General features: G+C 44.7%; 2 protein-coding genes across 2 annotated transcripts; both read right to left on the bottom strand.

Moving 5' to 3' along the window:
• Positions 1-834: 834 nt before the first annotated feature.
• On the bottom strand, positions 835-11,963 carry nfil3-2 (nuclear factor, interleukin 3 regulated, member 2). Its single transcript, XM_083677952.1, has 2 exons — positions 11,737-11,963; positions 835-5,232 (listed from the first exon to the last, which is right to left on the bottom strand). The coding sequence occupies exon 2, from the start codon at positions 4,695-4,697 to the stop codon at positions 2,874-2,876; it is 1,824 nt and encodes a 607-aa protein (XP_083534078.1). The 5' UTR covers positions 4,698-5,232; positions 11,737-11,963; the 3' UTR covers positions 835-2,873.
• Positions 11,964-16,315: 4,352 nt separating this feature from the next.
• On the bottom strand, positions 16,316-19,874 carry nfil3-6 (nuclear factor, interleukin 3 regulated, member 6). The gene is made up of 2 exons (XM_083677632.1): positions 19,609-19,874; positions 16,316-18,293 (listed from the first exon to the last, which is right to left on the bottom strand). The coding sequence occupies exon 2, from the start codon at positions 18,156-18,158 to the stop codon at positions 16,926-16,928; it is 1,233 nt and encodes a 410-aa protein (XP_083533758.1). The 5' UTR covers positions 18,159-18,293; positions 19,609-19,874; the 3' UTR covers positions 16,316-16,925.
• Between the last annotated feature and the right edge of the window lie 818 nt (positions 19,875-20,692).

Genomic DNA, 20,692 nt, shown 5'->3' with positions numbered 1-20,692 from the left:
AGACAACCTTCTTCGGTTGTCTTACTGGCTGAACTTCAACCATACCCTTGATGAAGTGTGTGTTTGCTGTGTGGTTATGGGTTCATAGGAGAGTGCAGTGCTTCACATGACAGGGTCTGATGACAGTGGTCGTAGTTGTTAGCTATTCTGTTATGTAGCTCTCGGTGTGTAGATGGTGTCGGTTTCCATGTCAAGCTAGCTTATATCTGGAGAGCTCTCTGTCCAATCAGAGGTTCTCTTCTCCATGTTTTCACTATGACAATATTGAGTCATTGTTTGTCTAATTGGCTAGCCTATGAATCAGTGATATCAGAGGATGAAACCTCCTTTAGTTGTCTTGCTTATTCGACTGCTGAACTTTAAAACATACCATTCATGAAGTGTGTGTGTAACGTGTGTATAACCCACATAGACATGGGTGTACTCCGTGTCTGACTTAAGGAAGTAAAGTAAGAACAACAGAAAAACCAATGTGATATTTTTTACGATATGTTGAGAAACTCAACATCCTTTTTTATTTTGTTTTTCAATCTTGAAATGCACCCATCTTCCACGATGAATATTAGTGTCTTTACATACATGTCAAAAAGAAGAGATGGTGTCAACATAGACTCACCACTCTCTCCTAAACACCACACAAGCCTCGCCTTTTTTTTTTTTTTTGTCTTTTCCGTCTTTTTTCATAAAACCATTAGCAAAAACACAAACATTACTGATTAATACACATTGAAAAACAGGGAGGATGGGGGGGGGGATACATGTCATCACAGTCAAAGACACAGTTAGAGAATAACAGAACAACACTTATACCAAAAAATAACAAAAAAATAAAAATGGAATAAACATTACAGTGTTTTCCGAACGAGGGAGGAGAACTTTACATTTATACAGAAGTGCCAAAAAAGCCAAACATGGTACATAGACTTTAGAAAACTCAGTGATCCAGTGCTAGAGTTTTAATTGTCGCCCAAGAAGTATGATGAATGAATTTCATGAAACACCGCCAGTATTTCACAACAGAGGCACATTAGAAAGAAGGGAAATCCCTATTTCATGAGCAAAAGTAGGGATTGTGCTTGTTTTTTTGGAGGGGGGGATATTAATTAGAACAGCTCAAATTAGGTCTAGTCACGTTTTTGGATTTCTTGGTTTCACGGGTTATTTATGTACTACATTATTAGCCTTTGTTTCAGGGGTCTGAATGAGGCCGTATCTGGGATTTACTTTGTGTCTCAAGGGCAGTGGGTCACTGTCTGGTCAGACTGCTCGAACTCATATTTCACATCAATGAGCGTAATTGGAGAGGCCTTGTGTGTGTGTGTGTGTGTGTGTGTGTGTGTGTCTGTCTGTGTGTCTGTGTGTCTGTCTGTGTGTCTGTGTGTCTGTCTGTGTGTCTGTGTATGATAGAGAGAGGACTTAAGCTTAAGCTTGAGCTCAGTGCATTGTGTTGTGTGCTGATATAATTTTGATCATATTACTCTATATTTAAAAAGAACACTCTCGCCCATACGTCCCACATTATAGTGACTTGGGCTTCATATTACCTTAACAAGGTACAGTCTAAACACATTAATATGTTTAGTCTATGTTCCTATGGGCTTTTCTGCAGTGATCGGCACTGGAAAAAGGAGAATAAATACATTGGGTTAGAACATGGAAACAATAGACTATGTGTAGCTTGTTGCTGTCCCAGATTGAGGCAATGCTGGTGAATTGATTAACCCCATACTTCTAAAGTATGGTCAATAAGAAGAGACCAAACATCAAAATTAGCTTCTTGCCTGAATGCACAATGTAGTGATACACTACAGTGCTGTAGTGTACGGTCTCTTCATTCAGTGCTAGTGGCTTTCAAACGCTGCTGGCCACGTTTTTGTAAACAGGGAATTAACAAGGGATTATGTTAAACCTTTTTTTTATTATTTAAAGCGGGGGGGGGGGGGGGGTGCGGGAGGGTTTGCAACAGTAGACACAATGTGACTCTACAGTAATTCTGACAACAACAGGATAGTCACCGTCCGAGCTTTCTCTCTCTCTCTCTCTCTCTCTCTGTTACCTCAACAATTTTGTCGCATTTTTGTGATGTTTTTTTTTTTTTTTTTTTTTCTTTGTAAAAAATATATATTTATATATGATATGTATTTTTATATATCACAGTAATATACAAACGTAAGTGCTTGAAAAAATAACGGTGATGATGGGCTGAGTAAAATAATGGAAAGGGGGGGGCATGTGGATTGGTAGAGGTAGGGTTGGGGAAGAGGGATGGAACTAAGTTTTGCCTCTTTGGTCAAGGGAACGTTCCCAGAATGTTGCTGTATTTGTTTAAAGGTGGATAGCCATGTCTATGTTTGCTTGTCTGAAACTATGCTGTGCACCAGTGGAAAGGGCACTTAAAGCTGAGAGGACATAAATGGTAATGATCAACTGTATTCTCTTTTGAAATTACCAACTGTGATTTTGCTAATTTAACATTCGTTTGTTAGTTGACATTGTTGTGTTGGATTAAATGATATGAAAGCTGACAGGGAGTTCCATACCTCCTCTCATTATATAAACAAAAGTGCTTCCGTAATTATGGAGCAGATGCATGATATTGACAAAATCTGTACAAATATATATATACACCTATAATACAGTCCACCCAGGAGTCCAGCCCTGTTTTGGGTGTGGGTTTTAGTAAGCAAGTCCAGCTTCCTGGTCCCAGGGCTTAAGTATAGGACGTGAGGATGGGTTAAAGGGATGGTGGTACGTCGAGGGTCAAGAGGAGAAAGGGAAAGAGCATATTTTTTCTTGGGGCATCCAAGACACCCCACCTTGTGAGGAGCTGAGAAAAGTTTGTGTCCCTTTAAGTGTATAGAGGCTCTTCTCTTTTAGTCTCGCCTCTTGCTACGGTTCTTTTTCCCGCCTTCTTTCCTCGCTGGCTCGGCTGACGGTCCCTGCTTGCAGAACCCCTCGGGGGTCTGGCTCTCCCTCTCTTTGCCGCTCTGCTGGTGTGTGAGGGCCAGGTAGGGGTGCTGAGGCAGTGGGAGGAGAGGGGAGGGGGACGGGGTGGTGGGAGCATCCTGCTGGGAGCCACTCCCGCTGGTGCTCATTGCCCGATGTTTGAGCCTCAGTTTGTGGGGCAGAGCGGTGCCTTTCACCTCCCCTTGGGTGTCCCTGCTTTGGCATTGAGAGGAACCCTGCAGGGAGGGCAGAGGGGAGGCCGACAGGTGCATACCAGACAGGTTCTGGTGATGGTATCTCCCTGTTTCAGAGCTGGAGGAAGACGGGGACTCCTCGTCGTCAGTGGAGGCCTCCTTGTCAGAGCTACGGGGGTCTCCGTCGCTGGAGGATGTGTCCTTACCGGAGGTTGAGCGTCCCTGGTAGTACACCTCGCCCCTGGGCCCCCCCTCGTAGGTCAGCACGGGGGGCTCCTCCTCATCCTGGGCACTGAGGAAGGAGTGGTGAGGGTGGTGGTGGTGGAACAGGTGGGCCTTGGTGACCTCCTCGTGTTTGTGGAGGAGTTCGGGAGCGAGGCCATCTGGGCCTGAGCCGCGGGGTCCCCTCTGGGTCTCCTGCTCCAGCTGGTGGTGCTGCTGAGCTCTGTACACCGGCCTCTCCTGCCTCTCAGCTGTCTCGCAGTCAGAGTAGTCATATGCAGGGGAGTCTAACGTCTTCCTCTCCAGCTGCTTGGTCACCTCCGCCAGGGTCTCAGAGCTCTCTGTGGAGGCCTCTCTGGGTTGGGTCAGACGGCTGGCCTGGGAGCTCTGCTGCTGGGCCTGGTGTTGATCCATGTCCTGGTGCCTGTGGCTCTCCACGGGGTAGGAAGCACTGCTGGAGCGGTAGAGGATGACACTCCTCTGGGCCGCGGGGGGTGGAGGAGGAGGGGCGGCCTGGCTGGTGACGGGGGTCTGCTGGTGGGAGTGGTGGAGCTGCTGGCTGTGGTACACAGACTCCTGCTGGTGCTGTTGGTGCGTGGCGGCGCTGAGGCTGCGGTGGACGTTGAACATGATCTGAGTCGTTGTGGCGCTGCTGCCCATCTCCATGTCCATGTCCAGCCCGGCTGCTTCCTGCTTGATCTCGTAGCCCATTGGCTCCGGGCTGTTGCGGGAGGAGCTGTCAGACATGTCTGAGAGGGAACCACGGGGGGAATACTTGACCAGCTGGCCATGTCCCTCGCCGCGGCCCGACTGCTCTGTCTCTGACGAATCAGAGTTCATCATCACCTGGGAGCCGCTGGAGTAGCCGCTTGAGTAGTAGTGATTGGAGGAGGAGGAAGAGGAGGAGCCACCGTTGCCTCCTCCGTTGTTGCCTGCGCCAATCTGCTGGGTCTTCTCCATGTAGGAGGCGGTGCTGATAAGGCCGAAGCGAAGCTTCAGCTGCAGCAGCTCCGTTCTCAGGCGCGAGTTCTCATCGTTCAGCGCCATGACGCGGTTCTCCAGCACCATGTCGTTGAGGCGACGCTTCTCCCGCGAGCGCTTGGCCGCCTCGTTGTTCTTGCGCCGCTTCTCCCAGTAGGAGGCGTCCTTCTTCTCGTCGGAGATGAACTCGCGCTTGCGTCGGCAGCTCATGCTGGATTTGTTTTTGTTGGAGCGCCCCTGGCGGGACGGGCTGCCTGGAGGCGAAGGGATGGACTCCTCGTAGTTGGAAAACGTGTCTAGGTTGTCCAGGTTGTTTTGGCTTGACGCTTGGAGTTGGGAATTCAGGCTTTCCATTGTTGTACAGTGGGAGCCCGTTGGGGGAAAAAGTTGGGAAAAAAGCTGGGAAAGCTTGGTTGGATGCTTTGTCTTTAAAGTTTTGTCTTTTAAATCGAGTTGAAGTTCTCTTTAAGATTTATGTCAGTGAATGAGCTTACAGTTCAAGTGTCCAAATCGGCCAAACGGTCAGGAAAAGGTGAAACTCTGCGTTAACACCCCTCATTTATCCAACGTACGCGGTCTTGTTTTGCTCGATCTCCCAACTCTCTCACAGCTTAAAAGTGGGTCAAAGCCTCCTTGAGGAGAGACAAAAAATCCCCTCAAATTCCTGGAGTCTGAAGAATGTCGATGACGAGATTCGCCGAGAGACTCTCTGACCTTTCTTCTCCTGTTTGTTTTAGAATTATTTTTTCGGAGCCGTAGATGTGCCGTGGCCTACAGCTCCAGGCGTGTTGCAGATGTAGGTCACTCTGTCTACCTCAGCTTGTCAGTCTCTTGGGGAGGGGCGCAGCCTCTCTCTCTCTGCTTCTCCAGTCAGTTGCTAGATAAAAGACTGTGGAGACAAAGAAAGAAAAAGGCAGATCTGTTAATCCATGTGCACTGCATATATATTTCAAGTTAGTGTTAATGAAGTCTACTTTTTTTTCTGGCATGTCTGGTGATCAAAGAATTTTGAGGAAAGGGAGGGAAAAAACATTTGGCCGCCTTTTCTCACATCCTACTGCTTTTAATCTATTGTTTTGCATGTCTGGCTTAGCGTGAGCGGTAACCCCTGGCAATCCATGAATAGTCTCCAGACCCTGTCTGACCTCCTGGCCCTGCTATTGATCTGCTCTGTCTGTGGTCCATGACCCCTGACCCTTAACCCTGGCCTTGCACATTGATGTTGACTTGTATGATGTAACAACCATGAGGCAAGGGGGCTCATTTCTAGAGCTGAGGTTGTCGCAAAATAAGATTTTTGGGGTTAGGGTTATTTTTATTCATTTATTTTTATTCTGATTTAGGCTACATCTTTTTTTTTACACTCCCTTCTGAATAAAGTTTCAATGCAACATTAATCATAACAGCATGTCTGGCAACTGCATAGAGTGCACATGACTTCCATGTGAATTCAGAAATTACATCATTCTAACACATGGAATGAGTGAACTTCTTAAAAACAAAGTCTTTATTGGCTTAGCTCTTGGCTGGCCTGGATAGTCTTTGGCACCAACTTGTTTTTTAAGAGCTAGAGCAGAGAATCCCCCAGGTGCTGGGTTTCCCCTCAATCCATTTTAGATTTCTCGGTCAGGAGCAGATTCCAAAACAACCACTCTAAAGGAAAATCCCACGACAGCAACACAAAAATATCCCCATTACTTCAAAAACATTTGAAATAGCACATCCTGCACTTACTCTTTAGTAAAGATTAAATCAAATGGAACAAACTTCAACTGGATTTTTTATGAAGAAAACCAATCCCTGTCAGTCAATAAATGGTAGACAGACAAAGGTTGCACGCCAAGGATAAAGAGGATGAGGGATTTCTAGTTATGGAAGCAACAGGGTAGGTGGGGCACTGATGAATATAGGTCAAGTCTCAGGAAGGAGGGGGCAGGAGATGAAGGAGGGGGCAGTAGAATGCGCAGAGGGGACAGTAGAATGAGCGGCGGATGAAGGAGGGGGGCAGGAAAATTAGCCGTTTGCTGAGGCTCACCAGGGTGGTCACCCTAATCGCTATGAGGTGGTCTGTCTGAGAGCCCCCCCCCCCCCCACACACACACACACACAACAGGGAGTTCCCTTTAATGAGCTGAACAGGTGTGTCTCTGGCCAAACCCTTTAGGGTGTACCAGATTCACCCACATAATCCCAATGGCTTTAACAGTCTCTCATCCATGACTGTTTGGTAACTGATGCAATGGAACATTGTTAACAATACTAATGTTGTTTTCGTTTGATGTTTCCGAAAACAATGTCTTGCATTTATATATCTAAATGTAACCTTTTGTTTAACTCAATAGGAATTACATTTCTGTCCTTCACTTATGATCCAAACAAACTAATTAAATAAGAGCATATGTCTGTCTACACTGTAACCATATATCATTGTTGTCTAAGGGAGGATTTTTCCTGGAATTTGTCTGAGGTCATCAATTCAAAGGTTGCTTACGTGTTCACTTGTTCCATTTATCTATTAAGGTAATGGACACGTAGGTCGACTATAATCAAATTACTCTTATAAGATATGCCGCTGGTCAACGGGAGTTATCTGTTAGAGATGTGAAACTGAATTTAGTTAATGTTAATTAATGTAATAACCTGATACCTAATGATAATAATGTTTCAGATTTAGTTATTACTTATTATTATTTAGTTAATCATTTAGTTAATTTAGTTTAGTATTATTCATTTTATTGTGCAGCATTTTCATTCATATTAACAGTTGCCCTAACAGTATGTTATTAAACAGAATGATTCCTGGAGTCACGTGTTGAGACAGATTTACTCTGCATTATCGTCTCATAATCTGGTGGTCTGTTTTCCTGGGTTATGTTCGCTTCCTCCTAGAATTCTGGGGCAATATTACGTAACTGCCAAATGCTCTAAACATTTCACGTGAGTTTCATTCCCATTTTTCTCACCATTTCAGATTCAGAACAAAGACAGAAGAACGTAGAGTGAATGGCCTCTAATTTTTAAAACATAATTTTGCATTCACTACATGATGCCAAGCTTTCCAGGGATTCTATGTTGTTGGATAGGGAGATTTACTGTTTCAAGTAGGATAACAGCTAAGATTAGTGCTAAAAAAAAAGAAAAAACATACGAGGGCCCTGATTTACGCGCTGCTAAATGCGGTAGTTTAAGGTTGTTCCCTTGAGCCATTTCTGTGTGGCTGCAGGGCTAAAGAAAAGGAGGGTATGGATTGTTTCCTGGCGTGACCCAGTGACCCAGAAACTAGGATACCGGACGCTCGTAAACATTCTGCCCGCACCGCCCTTTGAAATATAGGTCAGTGGAACTACGGGGTGACGCAGAGAGAAAGAGAGGGAGAGAGAGCAGGGAATTCGAGCGTTCTCTAAAAATAGAGCTCGAGGTGAGAGATGGGAGACAAAGAGATTGAGAGAATGACGAAGATAAAGAGACAAAGACATTGAAAGATGAGATCAGAGGAGAGCAGACCGCAGCAGGAACGAGGGGAGAAACGGCGGCGTCAAGACCAGCGTTAACAATATGTCGCCTATGGCAACGACAAGGATACCAGATGGGGCAGCCAATCATATTTGATATCAATCCCTCCCCATATAACGACCTCTCTCTCCCTCTGCGCCAACCGGTTGACTTCTGACCAATGGCTAAAGCTAAAAAGAAAAAAACCGACCCTGCAAAACAAAAGAAAGCCTATTGACGTCATTGAATGCGTAAGCCACTGCATGTGTCCTGCGGCTAGGGTGAGCGGGAGACCCGAATGAATGGAGGTTTAATTAATGCATCACACTGGCTCACACAAATGTCACATGAATAGTAAACCATAGGAATGAAGGAATTAATTTGAATCACAAACACTCAATCAAAATGGCGCAGATCTCACCTACTTGCCACAACAAGTTCTGATTAATGCCCCATGCCTGCTGGGCAATTAGAGGTTTCTGTGATTGTTCGAGAATTCACTTCACAATGAAAGCTTGAAAAATGCTAGAGTGCCAGAAGAAAAGTCACGTATTAGTGAGAAACGCAAGGTTGACTTTTGACACTGCATCTTACTAATAGAGTTTAAAGTATTTGTTGATTTGCAGCAGTTTTAACATGACTGTTCTTTGTAGCACTGCTTAACGTGTGTATAGGCCTACTTGGCTCTGCTATATGAGCTGTTTTATATTCTATCTCGACACTAGTAATGTTCCATGCTACACCCACTATTATATGTGTCTAATGATAGTGTAAATGTGTCTAATTGATAATGTAATGGTTATTTATACTAATATATACTTTTTTTTAAATTATTTTAATAGTTATACAACCATCAAGGGTCCAAACCACAGGTGTTTAAATGTGGTGATGGGGCTCCCACACACTCAGAATAAGTTCAAAAGCAGCTCTTTTTTTGTTTGAGGTCTTAAACATGCCTAAGTAGGGAGCAAGTCTAAAATAAACATGGGGAGGGGCACACTATTTCTGAGAGAGAGAGAGAGAGAGAGATGAACTGGCTCCCTAGGGAAAGAATGCAAATGCTAGGCACGTGGACGGAGGGGCTGACTTTTTTCCCCCTGAATTCCAAGTCTGGGTTTATCTTCCCAAGAAAGAGAGCAAAACAGAAAGGCAGGCAGGCAGGCGGAGTTCCAAACCAAACTCCTTCCTTGTTCCATAAACACAGCCCTATCACCCTCTCTTAAAAAGAAAAAACAGTGACCCAGTCCATGTGTTTCCCCAGTGCTGCCTTGGCCTTCTAAGTTAAACGCTGTGACTCGCCTCTCCCCTCCCTCTCCCTCTCACTGTTCTTAGCGACGGCCGCACAATAACAAAGCACCTCCTCCATCTTTCATCGTCTTCCGTGTGCCAGGAAAACCCTGAGAAACTCAAGAGGCGGGAGAGAATAAACTACACGTCAACATTGTTGACCATGAACTCACTTAGTAGCCTACATTTGTCTGAGCTGGTGCAGAGTATTTTAAACAACTGTGGAGTTGATATTGAAAGGGAATCTAAGCTTTATGATAGGCTAATCAAATGTAATTGATCAGCTACCTGTTCATATATGGCACACGGTACTATACGTGATACCCACTGAAAAAAATGAGGTGTGGCACGGGTGGAAAAAGTAAACGTGGTTAATCTTTAGCGTATTTGTGTTTAATAAAAAGAGAAGCAAACGTGCATTCTTTATTATTATGAGGCGCGCCCTTATCTCTATGCATCAGTGTTCCTCTTCCGCATGAATGGGTCGTTTCTTTGTTATGGCGGCGCGAGGATTTATTTTGGTAAGGTTTACAGCGGCTCTGCGCCACATTTCCCTCCCTCCCCTGCTCTCCCCCCTATGACTAATGTGACCTACATTCGGAGCTGGCACAGCGAGCCAGTGGCTGCGCCAACCAATTGGCAGCCCACCCCAGGAAAGCGCAGCTACAGACTGTATCGGTTTCCGCTGATTGCATCATCTCGCCCCTCTATAATCCGTTTTAATTATTTTATTTATTTATTATGCAACCTGCATAACCTCTAGAGCCTTAATGTTAATTTGCAGGTGTTGTACATAAAAGACGTAATGTATAGCCTATTAGGCTATTCCATTATGAGTCAAACACCTGTGCGCTGTTGAGGAACGGCTGTTGTGTACTCTTCTGAGCTGGTATTGATTACATATTCCAAGGTCCATTCGAATATGAATTGAATATTGTCATTAGATAAATGTATCAATATGATCACATTTAGTGCGTGTCGCACGTAGGCTTAAGGCGCCCGCGCATGCCATCACTAGGACCAATTTCACCAGGACGCTCGCTTCACAAATCATGCCCACGTGGAGTGTATGGGTATTTGCAATGGGCTTTACACCACAAAGACCGAACGGGATGGTCTATGTTACAAGATTGCGCTTAAAGGCTACATTTGTAACACTACATTTGTATCACGTTCTAAAATCTAACAATGGCCCTCGAGGCAGGGCCTCCAATACACGTAACACAAGTTATACTTTTCTGCACACTTCATCAACATAGGCCTACACTCTCTTTGTTGCATAGTCTGACAAATTGCCATATTGCATATTTAATTAGATCCTATAGGCAAGTCATTCAAGGCAACTGCAGGATTTCATACTGGTAATTCATTACATGTGTTCAAAACATTTTTATTTTTTTTAATGGATAGTTTAGAATAATTTATTTTAAATATTCACATGCATGTGTACTGTCCGAAAGACAAAATGGGTGGTAGTAGTCTGGATTTATTGTATAGTGTGTAAATTATTGCGCTTACGCACAAACTTCAACTAGTCACGACTCCGAGAACGACCTACATTTGACCCAGTAGTCTACATACGAATAAAACGACCATTATCGCTGTCAAATCACCTTACAGAAAGAGCAAAGAGTCTATTATTCACTATTCTTGTTTTTATCCGCAATAATGTTGAAAGGGATGTATGTATATGCAAATGTGTCCTAGATTCACTGTTTGTCTCGCACTCTGCATTGAAAGAGTTAACTGGTGAGCTGAACACCCGTGTTAACCTTTACAAAGAACTACTAGCCGACATGTGACGGCGAGAAGCGTGTCCTCAGAGCGAGCATGGGATTTTTCCAATTGTCCGCGTGGACTCCTTAACCAAGATGGTAAAACATCCCGTGCCAACAGCATCTCACCCATTTGAATTGACAACATAATAAATTACATTTTTTATGGCATAATCCGTTTTTATTTATCTTGTAAATGATTGAATAATATACCATAATCTTTATGTTTATGGAATGGCCATAATTTGTTTGTGTTGCGTCCCTTAGAATAGAGGACATTTGGCTCAAATGCAAATTCAAATAACTGTAATTTAGCTTTATGTCAAGTTATTCATTACACAAACGTTAGTAAGAGGGAAACAACTGACCTCCTTGCACCACGGAAGCTAATATAAATGGCACCTTTCCAAATAGGCTACGTTTTTTTCTGCGGTTTCTGTACCCCCCGTTTCTTTTTCTAAAGGAATTCCATGCTCCTCGCTCTAACCTTCTCGCTGCCCTCCCCTATACATTTCAACACAACAGCGGAAAAAAGCCTCGCCTTGACATTGAGAAAACCAATGCAGTTCAAGGTCCGTCTCCAACATATGAAACAGTATGAAAACAATCTGCAGAATTGCAACAGTATATCGGGACCTAATGGCAGGCATGCAAAAAGGCAATGTTACAAAGTAACATTCAGTTCAACCTTTAGTTCCATAATCAATGTTATCATTACAAGTGTTTGGTTCTGTTGCATTTGACAAATTACTAAGTTACATTATACACATTATTCCAGAGCTAGCCCAATAACGGCAATGTATGAAATGCAATATATATATATATTTTTTTAAACTTACCGTTAATGCCGTTTAATATTAGAATCCACCGTTAAACGGAAGTCCTTTCCTTCTGACGTTGTCTATATCAAACTCAAAGTAGTAATGTAAACGATCGTCCTTCACGTTAAGTTCGAGCTCTATGATTAGTAGCCTACTTGTGTGTGATCATGAATACAGTGTCGCTTATTTTGAATCCGCTCCTCGTGTTATGTTGGGGACTTGCTCCAGTTTCCTCTCTCTCTCTCTCTCTCTCTCTCTCTCTCTCTCTCTCTCTCTCTCGATGTCTACAATGTATGTTAGTAGGTCAGTAGTTGCATAACAGGACGCTTTGGGTGCCTAGTCACGTTCTGTTTCTCGCTCGCGCGCGCGCTCCGTGATCTGCCCCCTCCTTTTTCCCTCCCATTCGAATCCTGTCCTGTTGCAGCAAAGATGTGGGGAGAGGGGGGAGAGAGAGGGGGAGGGATTAGGCATAAAGCCAGGCTCGCTTAGATACCCGTAATAAGGTTACTAGAGAGAGCGGGAGGGAGAGGAGAGAGAGGAAGAGAGAGAGAGGCTCTAAGCTCCAGAAGACTGGAGACATTTTTAGAAACAAGCCCTCAGCAGGCGATATATAAAAAGAAACCACAGTTGTTTTATCCACAGCTGTTGTTTAGGGAGATCTTACTCTCCTTGCTTCATCATTGCACTAAACAGTTGGTAGGTGTCACCTTCTAAACATTGTTGCTTCCTGGGTGTTGGATGTAGACCAATAAATAAACACACATCCTTTCAGTAGTAGTCATTAATTTGGTGCAAGAGTCATTTCCTCTTTGTGTCATGAAGATTGCCAAATCAACCAGAAGGCACAGCTCAAGGTCATCATTTAGAATAACCTATATGCTCATGTTTAGGATATTGTACAGTAGGCTTGTCCCCTGTCTTCATGTAGTAACCCACTATTGTTTGTTAAACTGTTAAAAAGAGAAGTTTAGTTTAATATCAGGAACTGCAGTGAGTGACTGTACAGTTGTGACATGCTCACCACTCACCCACGGTGGGCATCATGAGGACGCTTTAATTTTTTTTTATTTTGCACACTCATTGCAAGAGATCTGAAGTAGTTGCAACATATGTATCACCTCTCTACATTTAATGCTTAATACATGTATCTGGTCACAGTTTTTTTCAACACTAGACTTTCAGGTTTACACCTGGTCATGTTGTACTGCGTTCTCACAGTGATGGAATAGGAAGTCTTATTTTGCAATACAATACACACGTAGCATAAATATCCACACCCTTTTTACTCTACCTACCTAGACTGTGTATGACTGGGGTGTGGGCCCTGAGTTGTTCATGCCAGTTTTACCTGACCAGGAAAAACTGTCGGCCCAAATTATAGGCTGTAATTATAGGGAAAACTCTTTGCCCCACTTTTAGTTTGTAACTAGATCTATACTCTCAGCCCCTTGTTTATAGGCTATAAATAAATTCCAGTACGTTTTCCTGGTGAGGACATGTGGTAAGGAACAACTAGGGCCCTAGTAATGAGCAGCAAGTGATGTCTTAGCTGGACATGAACAGGCTGTATAGTAGTTACAGTAATACAAGATCCTTTTATTGCCACACAACCGAGTGTGTCCACAGCATGGTAGAGAGCTCTGCATAATTCACCGCCATGTACAGCAATGAGACAAAACAGGCGATACGGTTAACACAGCATTATGTACAATGAGTGCGAGGTGTAGTACCCTCACACACGGTTGAGGTTAATTGACTCCCAATTGTTCTCCTATGAACTCTTCATGTGTAATGGCGCATTCATGCTCATCAGATAGGAGGTGGGCTGTACAGCCTTTGTATGGTGATTTCAGTACTTTTCTATCTTCATTCTACCCTGCCATGCCGTTCTATGGTCTGTCTGACCCAGGGGAGGCTGGTGGAGGTAGAAATCGGAGGATGGGCTCATTGTAATGCATGGAATGGAATGAGGAATGGTATCAAACACACATGCATTTACAATGAGCCCGTCCTTCTATTTCTACCTCCACCAGCCTCCCCTGAGCTGACCGGGGAGGCTGACCTTACAAACACATGTGCCAGGCCAGCTTCGGCCTGCCTGCGTCACTCAGAGCAGAGCCATGGAAACCACCGGAGTGATAACAACATCAATGAGAGTGTTTTATTTTGACCACGCACAGCAGTTTGAATTTAAACAAGGTCTGGCTGCCTTCTGAAGGCCTAGAGGGCTTTTTCCTATAGCGGATGTTTTTATTTGTATCTCTCATTATTTTGAAGGCCGTGGTTTCTCCTCATGTGGCTTACAGTGCAGGAGGGAAAGATGTCTGCTCCAGTTAGTGTAGACTAGTCTTTGTTCAAACAACCTGCATTGTTTTTTCTCTCTCAGTCTCTTTCTCTGCTGATATCTCTCTCTGTCTGTCTGTCTCCATCTTTCTCTCTCTCTCTTTCTGTCTCTAGCTCTCTCTGTTCTCTCTCTCTCTCTCTCTCTCTCGTACCTCTGACTCGCTGCCAATTTGAAAAATATTCTCTTTACTAATGTCCAATTGTACATAAACAGGATTGCCCTATTTGCTTGATTTGTTAGACAAATGAGAAGGCTGAACCACCTTCTGTTGTGTTTTGCATCTGGTTCTTTTGTTTGGATGAAAGGAACGACCACAAAACATGGCCCAACCGCCGACGCCACGCTTCCGTTTCCCCGTTTCTCTCTCTCTCTCCCCCCATCGTCTTTGTTCCCCCACTGGATGAGCAGAAGCACTGGCCGTGAACTTGACGTCCCCCTCCCCCACTCCCTCTCCCCCTCCCTCTCTGTCTGTACCCCATCCCACCCCACCCAACCATTTCCCCCCTCCTAGCTACTACGTCTGCAAGGGTTCCCATGGCAACTGTCGCACTGCCTGCCTAGCAACAGGCTTTATCCTCCCGCTGAAAAAAAGGGGGGACAGAGAGAAGAGAGGGGAGCAGTCAGTGGGGGTTGCGGTTTTAAAGAGAGAGTGTGTGTGTGTGTGTGTGTGTGTGTGTGTGTGTGTTGTAGTAGTAGTAGTAGTAGTAGTAGTAGTTATAGTAGAGAGATACAACAGTCATAGCTTCATTAAAACAGGCTCCTTCCTCTCCTCACCTGCAGCAGCCCCTCCCCATCCCTAACATCACTCCAGGACCCTCCAATTTACTGCTATGCCTGTGAATCTCAATGCAGGTTTAGGAGAGCCTCTCCATTGTAATGAGATTGGACAGCATACAGAGCTCAGTGAATGGAGGATGTTCTTCAATGGAACAGGTGGAGGAAAATAGCAATGAACAGGGAAGATGGATGCCTCTACAGAGGGCTATTATTATCATCCTTTTAATGCTTCCTATTGAGCTTGATTTGTTCGACGCATTCCTGCACAGAGACATCGATTCACACACGTGCTGCTGTGTAGATCTCCATTCAATGAGAATGGTAGGTTTGTAGGAGGTAGGTCGGAGTTGCGAATTCAACTAATTGGTGAATGTTTGAGAGGGACATGAGCTCTCAGTGTAGTACGTGAAACAAAACAACACAAAATGGAACCAGTGAAACAGATATAAATGTGTCATATCTGCCACGATCCGTAGCAGCAGGTGATGAGTGACAAAATAGTATTAGAATGGCACCACCATCCGGAACCAGATGAAATGGTTGTCTCTGCTGCCCCCTAGCGCTTATATTTAACATTGTATAACATGCTTTTAACCCAAACGGACATGATTTATGCCCTCTCCATAAACCTTTATACGTCTTGAGGGTTTCAGAAAGGAAATTGAAATGTTAAGACAAATGATAGGTCTTGAAGACGACTGTCATGTGAAATCATAGAGGGAGACATACTTGCATGATGAGTGAGCTTACTTCACCAGCACTTCAAGTGCATACATTCATTTTGTTTGATATTGTGTCGTATTACGGTAATCACGAGGGGATAAACGTGTCTCCACTCCAGGCCCATGCCCAGCCTAGTTCATGCCACACATCCTGCGACTTCCCCTGTAATGATGATAATTGCAGCTCCGCTCTGCTGCTGTAGCCTCTCATAAAAACTCCTGTTGAGTGACTGCATGTATAGCCCCCTGTCTGGCATGCAGAACAGAGCAGACTCCTTCCTCAGGGCTTGTTTACTCCTGTCTGGATAGGCAGACACCGGCTCCAGTCGCCACCGGTCGCATCTGTCAGTACCCGTCATGAGCTTCGCTTTTCTTCTTCGTTATTCAGACACCTCAACAGTCATTCACTTGGGAAATTAGGTCACAGACATAACACAAAACTGTTTTTAGAGGATGCCAATTTATCAAGCTTATTTGGAGACTGGTTTGACTTGAATTGTTCTGTTTTTTAGCCATTATGGTGTAATGTGAATGAATGTGAGACAATACACTACATGACGACCGTGTGTGATTGTTATATCATCTAGTTCATAAATAGCACTGCATGAATATTACAACGATGCTTGTCAATGTGCTATTTCTGTGGGTAGCATGACAGCACAGTGGGAGGCTAAAGTGCTAAAGACATCATCAGTTTATGACAAGACCACGCAAATGATGCATAAAGAAAATCAACACAAAAATAGATGCTGTCAAAGATTTATTCACAAGTACAAAAATGTATATACATACAGATGCACACAAGACGACACATAATTTTCATGACCTCAGAACAGTTTACAGTACATGAATTGTCATAATACATGTCTCCTTTGGACAAAGGTAACACAAACATAACTGAGACACAAAACATTTCCAGTTGTTGAATAAGTCACACGTATTTGATACCATTTGATGCTATTTCTGAGAGCCTAACGAACATGTGTAGTGCTCTGTGCTGTCATTATAGGTAATGGGACTCTGTCCTAGTTTGAGAAGCAGTCCTCAACAGAGGCATAGGTAAGCATTTAGGACTTTTAAAACCAGGACAACACATTATGAGAAGACCCATACACAATACAAAAAATAACATGACAAAACAAAAGGTAATCTGTTGAAGTTGAGGAGTTGGGTTGATTCATGTCTTTTGGGCACATGGCCCATTTTTTTTGTTTTTTTGAATCACCCTGTCAGTTTAGAATGCAGAGGTACTTTGGTGCCCAGAGTCTGTTCTCTCCCCATTGTCTCTTTGTCTTCCATGTTATGTGTGCTTATGATCGGCGAGCTTAGATGAAGCTTTTCTCCTTGTTCCTTCACATACAGGCTTAGTTGACTTTGGCCAGCAGCTGTTGAGAGAACAGCTTCTTGAGCTGGGCCACCTCCTCGCTGAGGCAGCTGAGCTGGGACTTGAGGACATTGTTCTCAGTGTGGACCTGGGACTCCTGGCCCACCTGGCCATGTTGGGCAGCAGGGTGGCTGTAGATGCCTGTAGGGAGGCAACTCTGAGGGGATCTCCTCCTGACCTCCTCCCCATCCTGCTGTGGTGACCAAAGTCCTGCCCCCTCAGCTCCACCCAATTGTAAGTGTCCTCTTGGGGTCTCGCGGGGACCCTCTCGGGGACTCCCTGTGGACTGTATGGGGCTACGCCTGCCCTCACCACCCTCCCCACAGCCGGGGGTCTTGAAGCGCATTTTGTGGGGCAGGTTCTTCATGCCCTCCCATGAGTCCAGCCTCCCCCCCAAAGCTCTGGAGAGCTCTGCGGGGAAGTGTCCCACCACCCCACCAGGAGTGTGGCCTTGCCCCTCTGCAGGGGAGTGGTGGAGTTCGTAGCCCAGCTCGTCAGACCTGTGTGGGGATAGCTTCCCCTGGTCGCTCAGCCTGTCCTCGAAGAAGATAGGGCTACCTACGCTGGAGCCTCCGGGGGTTGAGAACCCAGAGTCCTCAGACATGTTGCCGGCATCTCTGGAGACTCTTGCGCTGAACTGGCCCCCCTGGGCCGGAGGGTGGGTGACTGGGCCACTGGGGAGAAGACTCCCTTCCCCCCGGGGGAGGCAGTAGTGTGGGGCCAGATGCTGTGGAGCGCAAGGGGCCGTGGTGAGGGGCAGGATGGGGGCGTTGGAGGGGTCTTTGACCAGACCGAAGCGGAACTTGAGAGCGAGCAGCTCGGCCCGCAGGCGGGCGTTCTCCTCCAGCAACGCCAGGACGCGGTTCTCCAGCACCATGTCATTGACGCGGCGCTTCTCCCTGGAGCGCTTCGCCGCCTCATTGTTCTTCTTGCGCTTGTCCCAGTAGCCGTCGTCCTTCTTCTCGCTCGGGATGAACTCCCGCTTGCGCCTGAGAGCGGCAGCGTTGGCAGCGTTGGCGGAGGAGGCGGACGAGTCCTTGCGTTTGAGGGCAGAGGTGCGTCCGAGGAGAGAGCGGGCCAGCAGGCTGCTGGAGGTGAGGATGGACACGGCCTCGTCCGTGAAGGACAGAGCGCCAGCAGAGGTGGAGGGGTCAGGGGTCTGCAACACCCCTGCACTCTGCTCCCGCATCTCTTGAGAATCTTCGTCAAACATTACAGCGCTTAACTCAGCACAATAACTTCTCTTTTCTTTTCACGGGTCGAGTGATTGAGATGTTTCCCAGTGATGTTGAGTGCTGTGACTTCTGTAGACTATCTCTGGATGTAGATGTTGCTGCAACAGTGCCACCTAGAGGATAAACCAGAGAGGAGGAATTAAGGACGGGATTTAGTGGTTATGCAAGATCCATTACAACACAATGTTATGTAACGCCATTACATATTTCCAGTAAAACTGGAGCTGTGTGTCCTAAACCCAAATGGCTCCTAGATTTGAACATAGAAAATGTAGTCTGTTTTATATAGGCCCATGTTTAACATGAGCTTTACAGCCTATTATTTATAGAGGACAGTCAATTATATGGTAAACAGACTGAATGACATGTTCAACAAATCTTTTTCAAATGTACATATGATTGTGTAGGTCAGTGTTAGATAATGTTATGCACACAGTCCTGTTCCAAACACAATCTCTTTAATATTGATTTATTGATTGAATAATAGTCCAAAGCGATGTGGGTTTTTAAACGATTGAATAGATTCCGGGCGACCTGACAGGATGTAGCCATAACTGGCTAACCAACGTTGACCTACATGTCGGCTGTGACACAATGGCGACGTGGTAAGAGACCTCATGTATCAATCCCTTGATGTATCAATCCTTTGAAAAACCTGTCCATTGACACGTTATTTTTTTCACTTAACACAATTGCTCTGCATTTGAGGCCAGTCGAACTTTAACGCATTGAATGACATCAAGGACATTGATAATCGCAAATGCCCACTTGCGCTCCACATGCCGTTAATTGTGGAGAGGTTCAATTAGTTTAGGCTATTTATTTATAGAAGAACACACTATTAACCTACATCTCTGTAGTGAACTGATTGTCATTAGCCTACTATTTCTAGTTATGTAGGCTACGCCAGTAATTATAAAACAGCAGTAATAGCCAATACAACATTGCATAGTGGAAAAAAACAAAAACATAATTGCACTGTGTAACTTCATAATGTGTTGATCAGATCACTGTCCAGCCTATTGATTACACCATTTAAGAATACTCTCGCGGAACACATGGCGCATACTTTACAAACTACAAAGGGTGACATAAAAGTCATAGACTTATTTCCAACGTGGTCCTAAAAAGTAATCTAGTATTGATAATCAATTTAGAGTTTGCCCATATTCTTTTACTTTCCATGGAATAGTCAAATCAAAGAACCAAGCACAATAAAACATCCTATTCACTGTGGTCGATTGGAGTTGTGTTTATATTTCCTTAGCCTACAAATTCCTTTATCTTGCGCACAAGACATAGTTATTTAATACTGTGAACTCTACACATCATTTTAGAGTTGCCTATTTCTGTTCTATACGTCGTTGTACTGTACACTCTTGTATACCATAAAAAAGCTGTAGGCTAAGTAAGAAATTGTAGATTTACCTCAAAAGATTGCAAGCCGGGTAGATTCTCGTCGCCTCAGAAACGCACAGGTCGTTCAATTTCTGAAACGTAGTTCAAAGCCAAAAGGAAGAGCTGTATTTCAACGGCTTGTCTTCAGCTCTGGCTCGTTTAGTAGTTTGCTGCCGACACACTGTTATTTAATATTATCCGTCGTTCTGCCACCTTGCGTCGCGCGTCTCTGTTCCACTTGGAATGCCGCAGCTGCTATTTGTTACGTTCCCCGTGAAGTTCAGATGAGGACGTTCCCTATCCGCTTGAACCACTGGCGCCGTATGTGTGCGCTTGCTGAGACCGCCTCTCTCCGTGCCAACGACCCACCCCGCAGGGGGAAGGCTCCTATCGGCTTTCAAATAACATTAGCTGCTCATGCATCATCAACTGACCTCTCTCGCCCCCACTTCAGCGGGGATAATAGTCTCGTAACAATTATGAAGTAATGTTGCGCTCTCTCTCTCGTTATGTAGGCTATCTAGACATGTTGATCATGTTCATCCTAACAACTTCATGTATGACACGCAATGCTAAAGTAGCACCTCAGGCTTGCTGAAATAGGAGACCTGTTACCATTCAATGGCATTAAGACAGAGTGAGCAGTTGGATCTTCCAAATCCTTGCTTTTGCTGACCACCACCACTTTGACACCACTGGCCAGCTTATCTATAATTGGTTCTTGCATGTTGAGAGCGTCCTTACTGACCTTGCACAATTATTTATGACAAGTCTGCTTTTTCTATGTTAACCATTCTATGTTACTTCTGCAATGACTCTCTACACTGTCCCTGAACTCCATAACACCGTTGTGTAAATCAAAAATTACCCAGTGCCGGAATTGGGTAATGTTCTTCCCCGAAAAAACAGAGAAAGTTTGAATGTTGTTCTACAGTTTCCCAGAAAACATCACAATTAAGTAGGCCACAATGACAAGCTCCTGTATGCAGGTGGAACAAAATGTACTGTATCGGTCAAATGACCCCCAATAACTTATTAAACATTAAAAGTCCTGTGTTTCAGATAAATCTTGTCTGCTCAGATTTTAGGAAAGCCGTAAAGAAGGCCTTTGTTT

The sequence above is a fragment of the Argentina silus genome (assembly GCF_951799395.1).
Source record: "Argentina silus genome assembly, chromosome: 9".
Lineage (NCBI taxonomy): Eukaryota > Metazoa > Chordata > Actinopteri > Argentiniformes > Argentinidae > Argentina > Argentina silus.
Note: the sequence above shows the minus strand (reverse complement) of the source record. Positions and strands in the feature narration are given on the sequence as shown.

Coding starts and splice junctions, on each gene's coding strand:
- nfil3-6 (XM_083677632.1), bottom strand. CDS start 18,158: ATGTTTGACGAAGATTCTCAAGAGATGCGGGAGCAGAGTGCAGGGGTG.
- nfil3-2 (XM_083677952.1), bottom strand. CDS start 4,697: ATGGAAAGCCTGAATTCCCAACTCCAAGCGTCAAGCCAAAACAACCTG.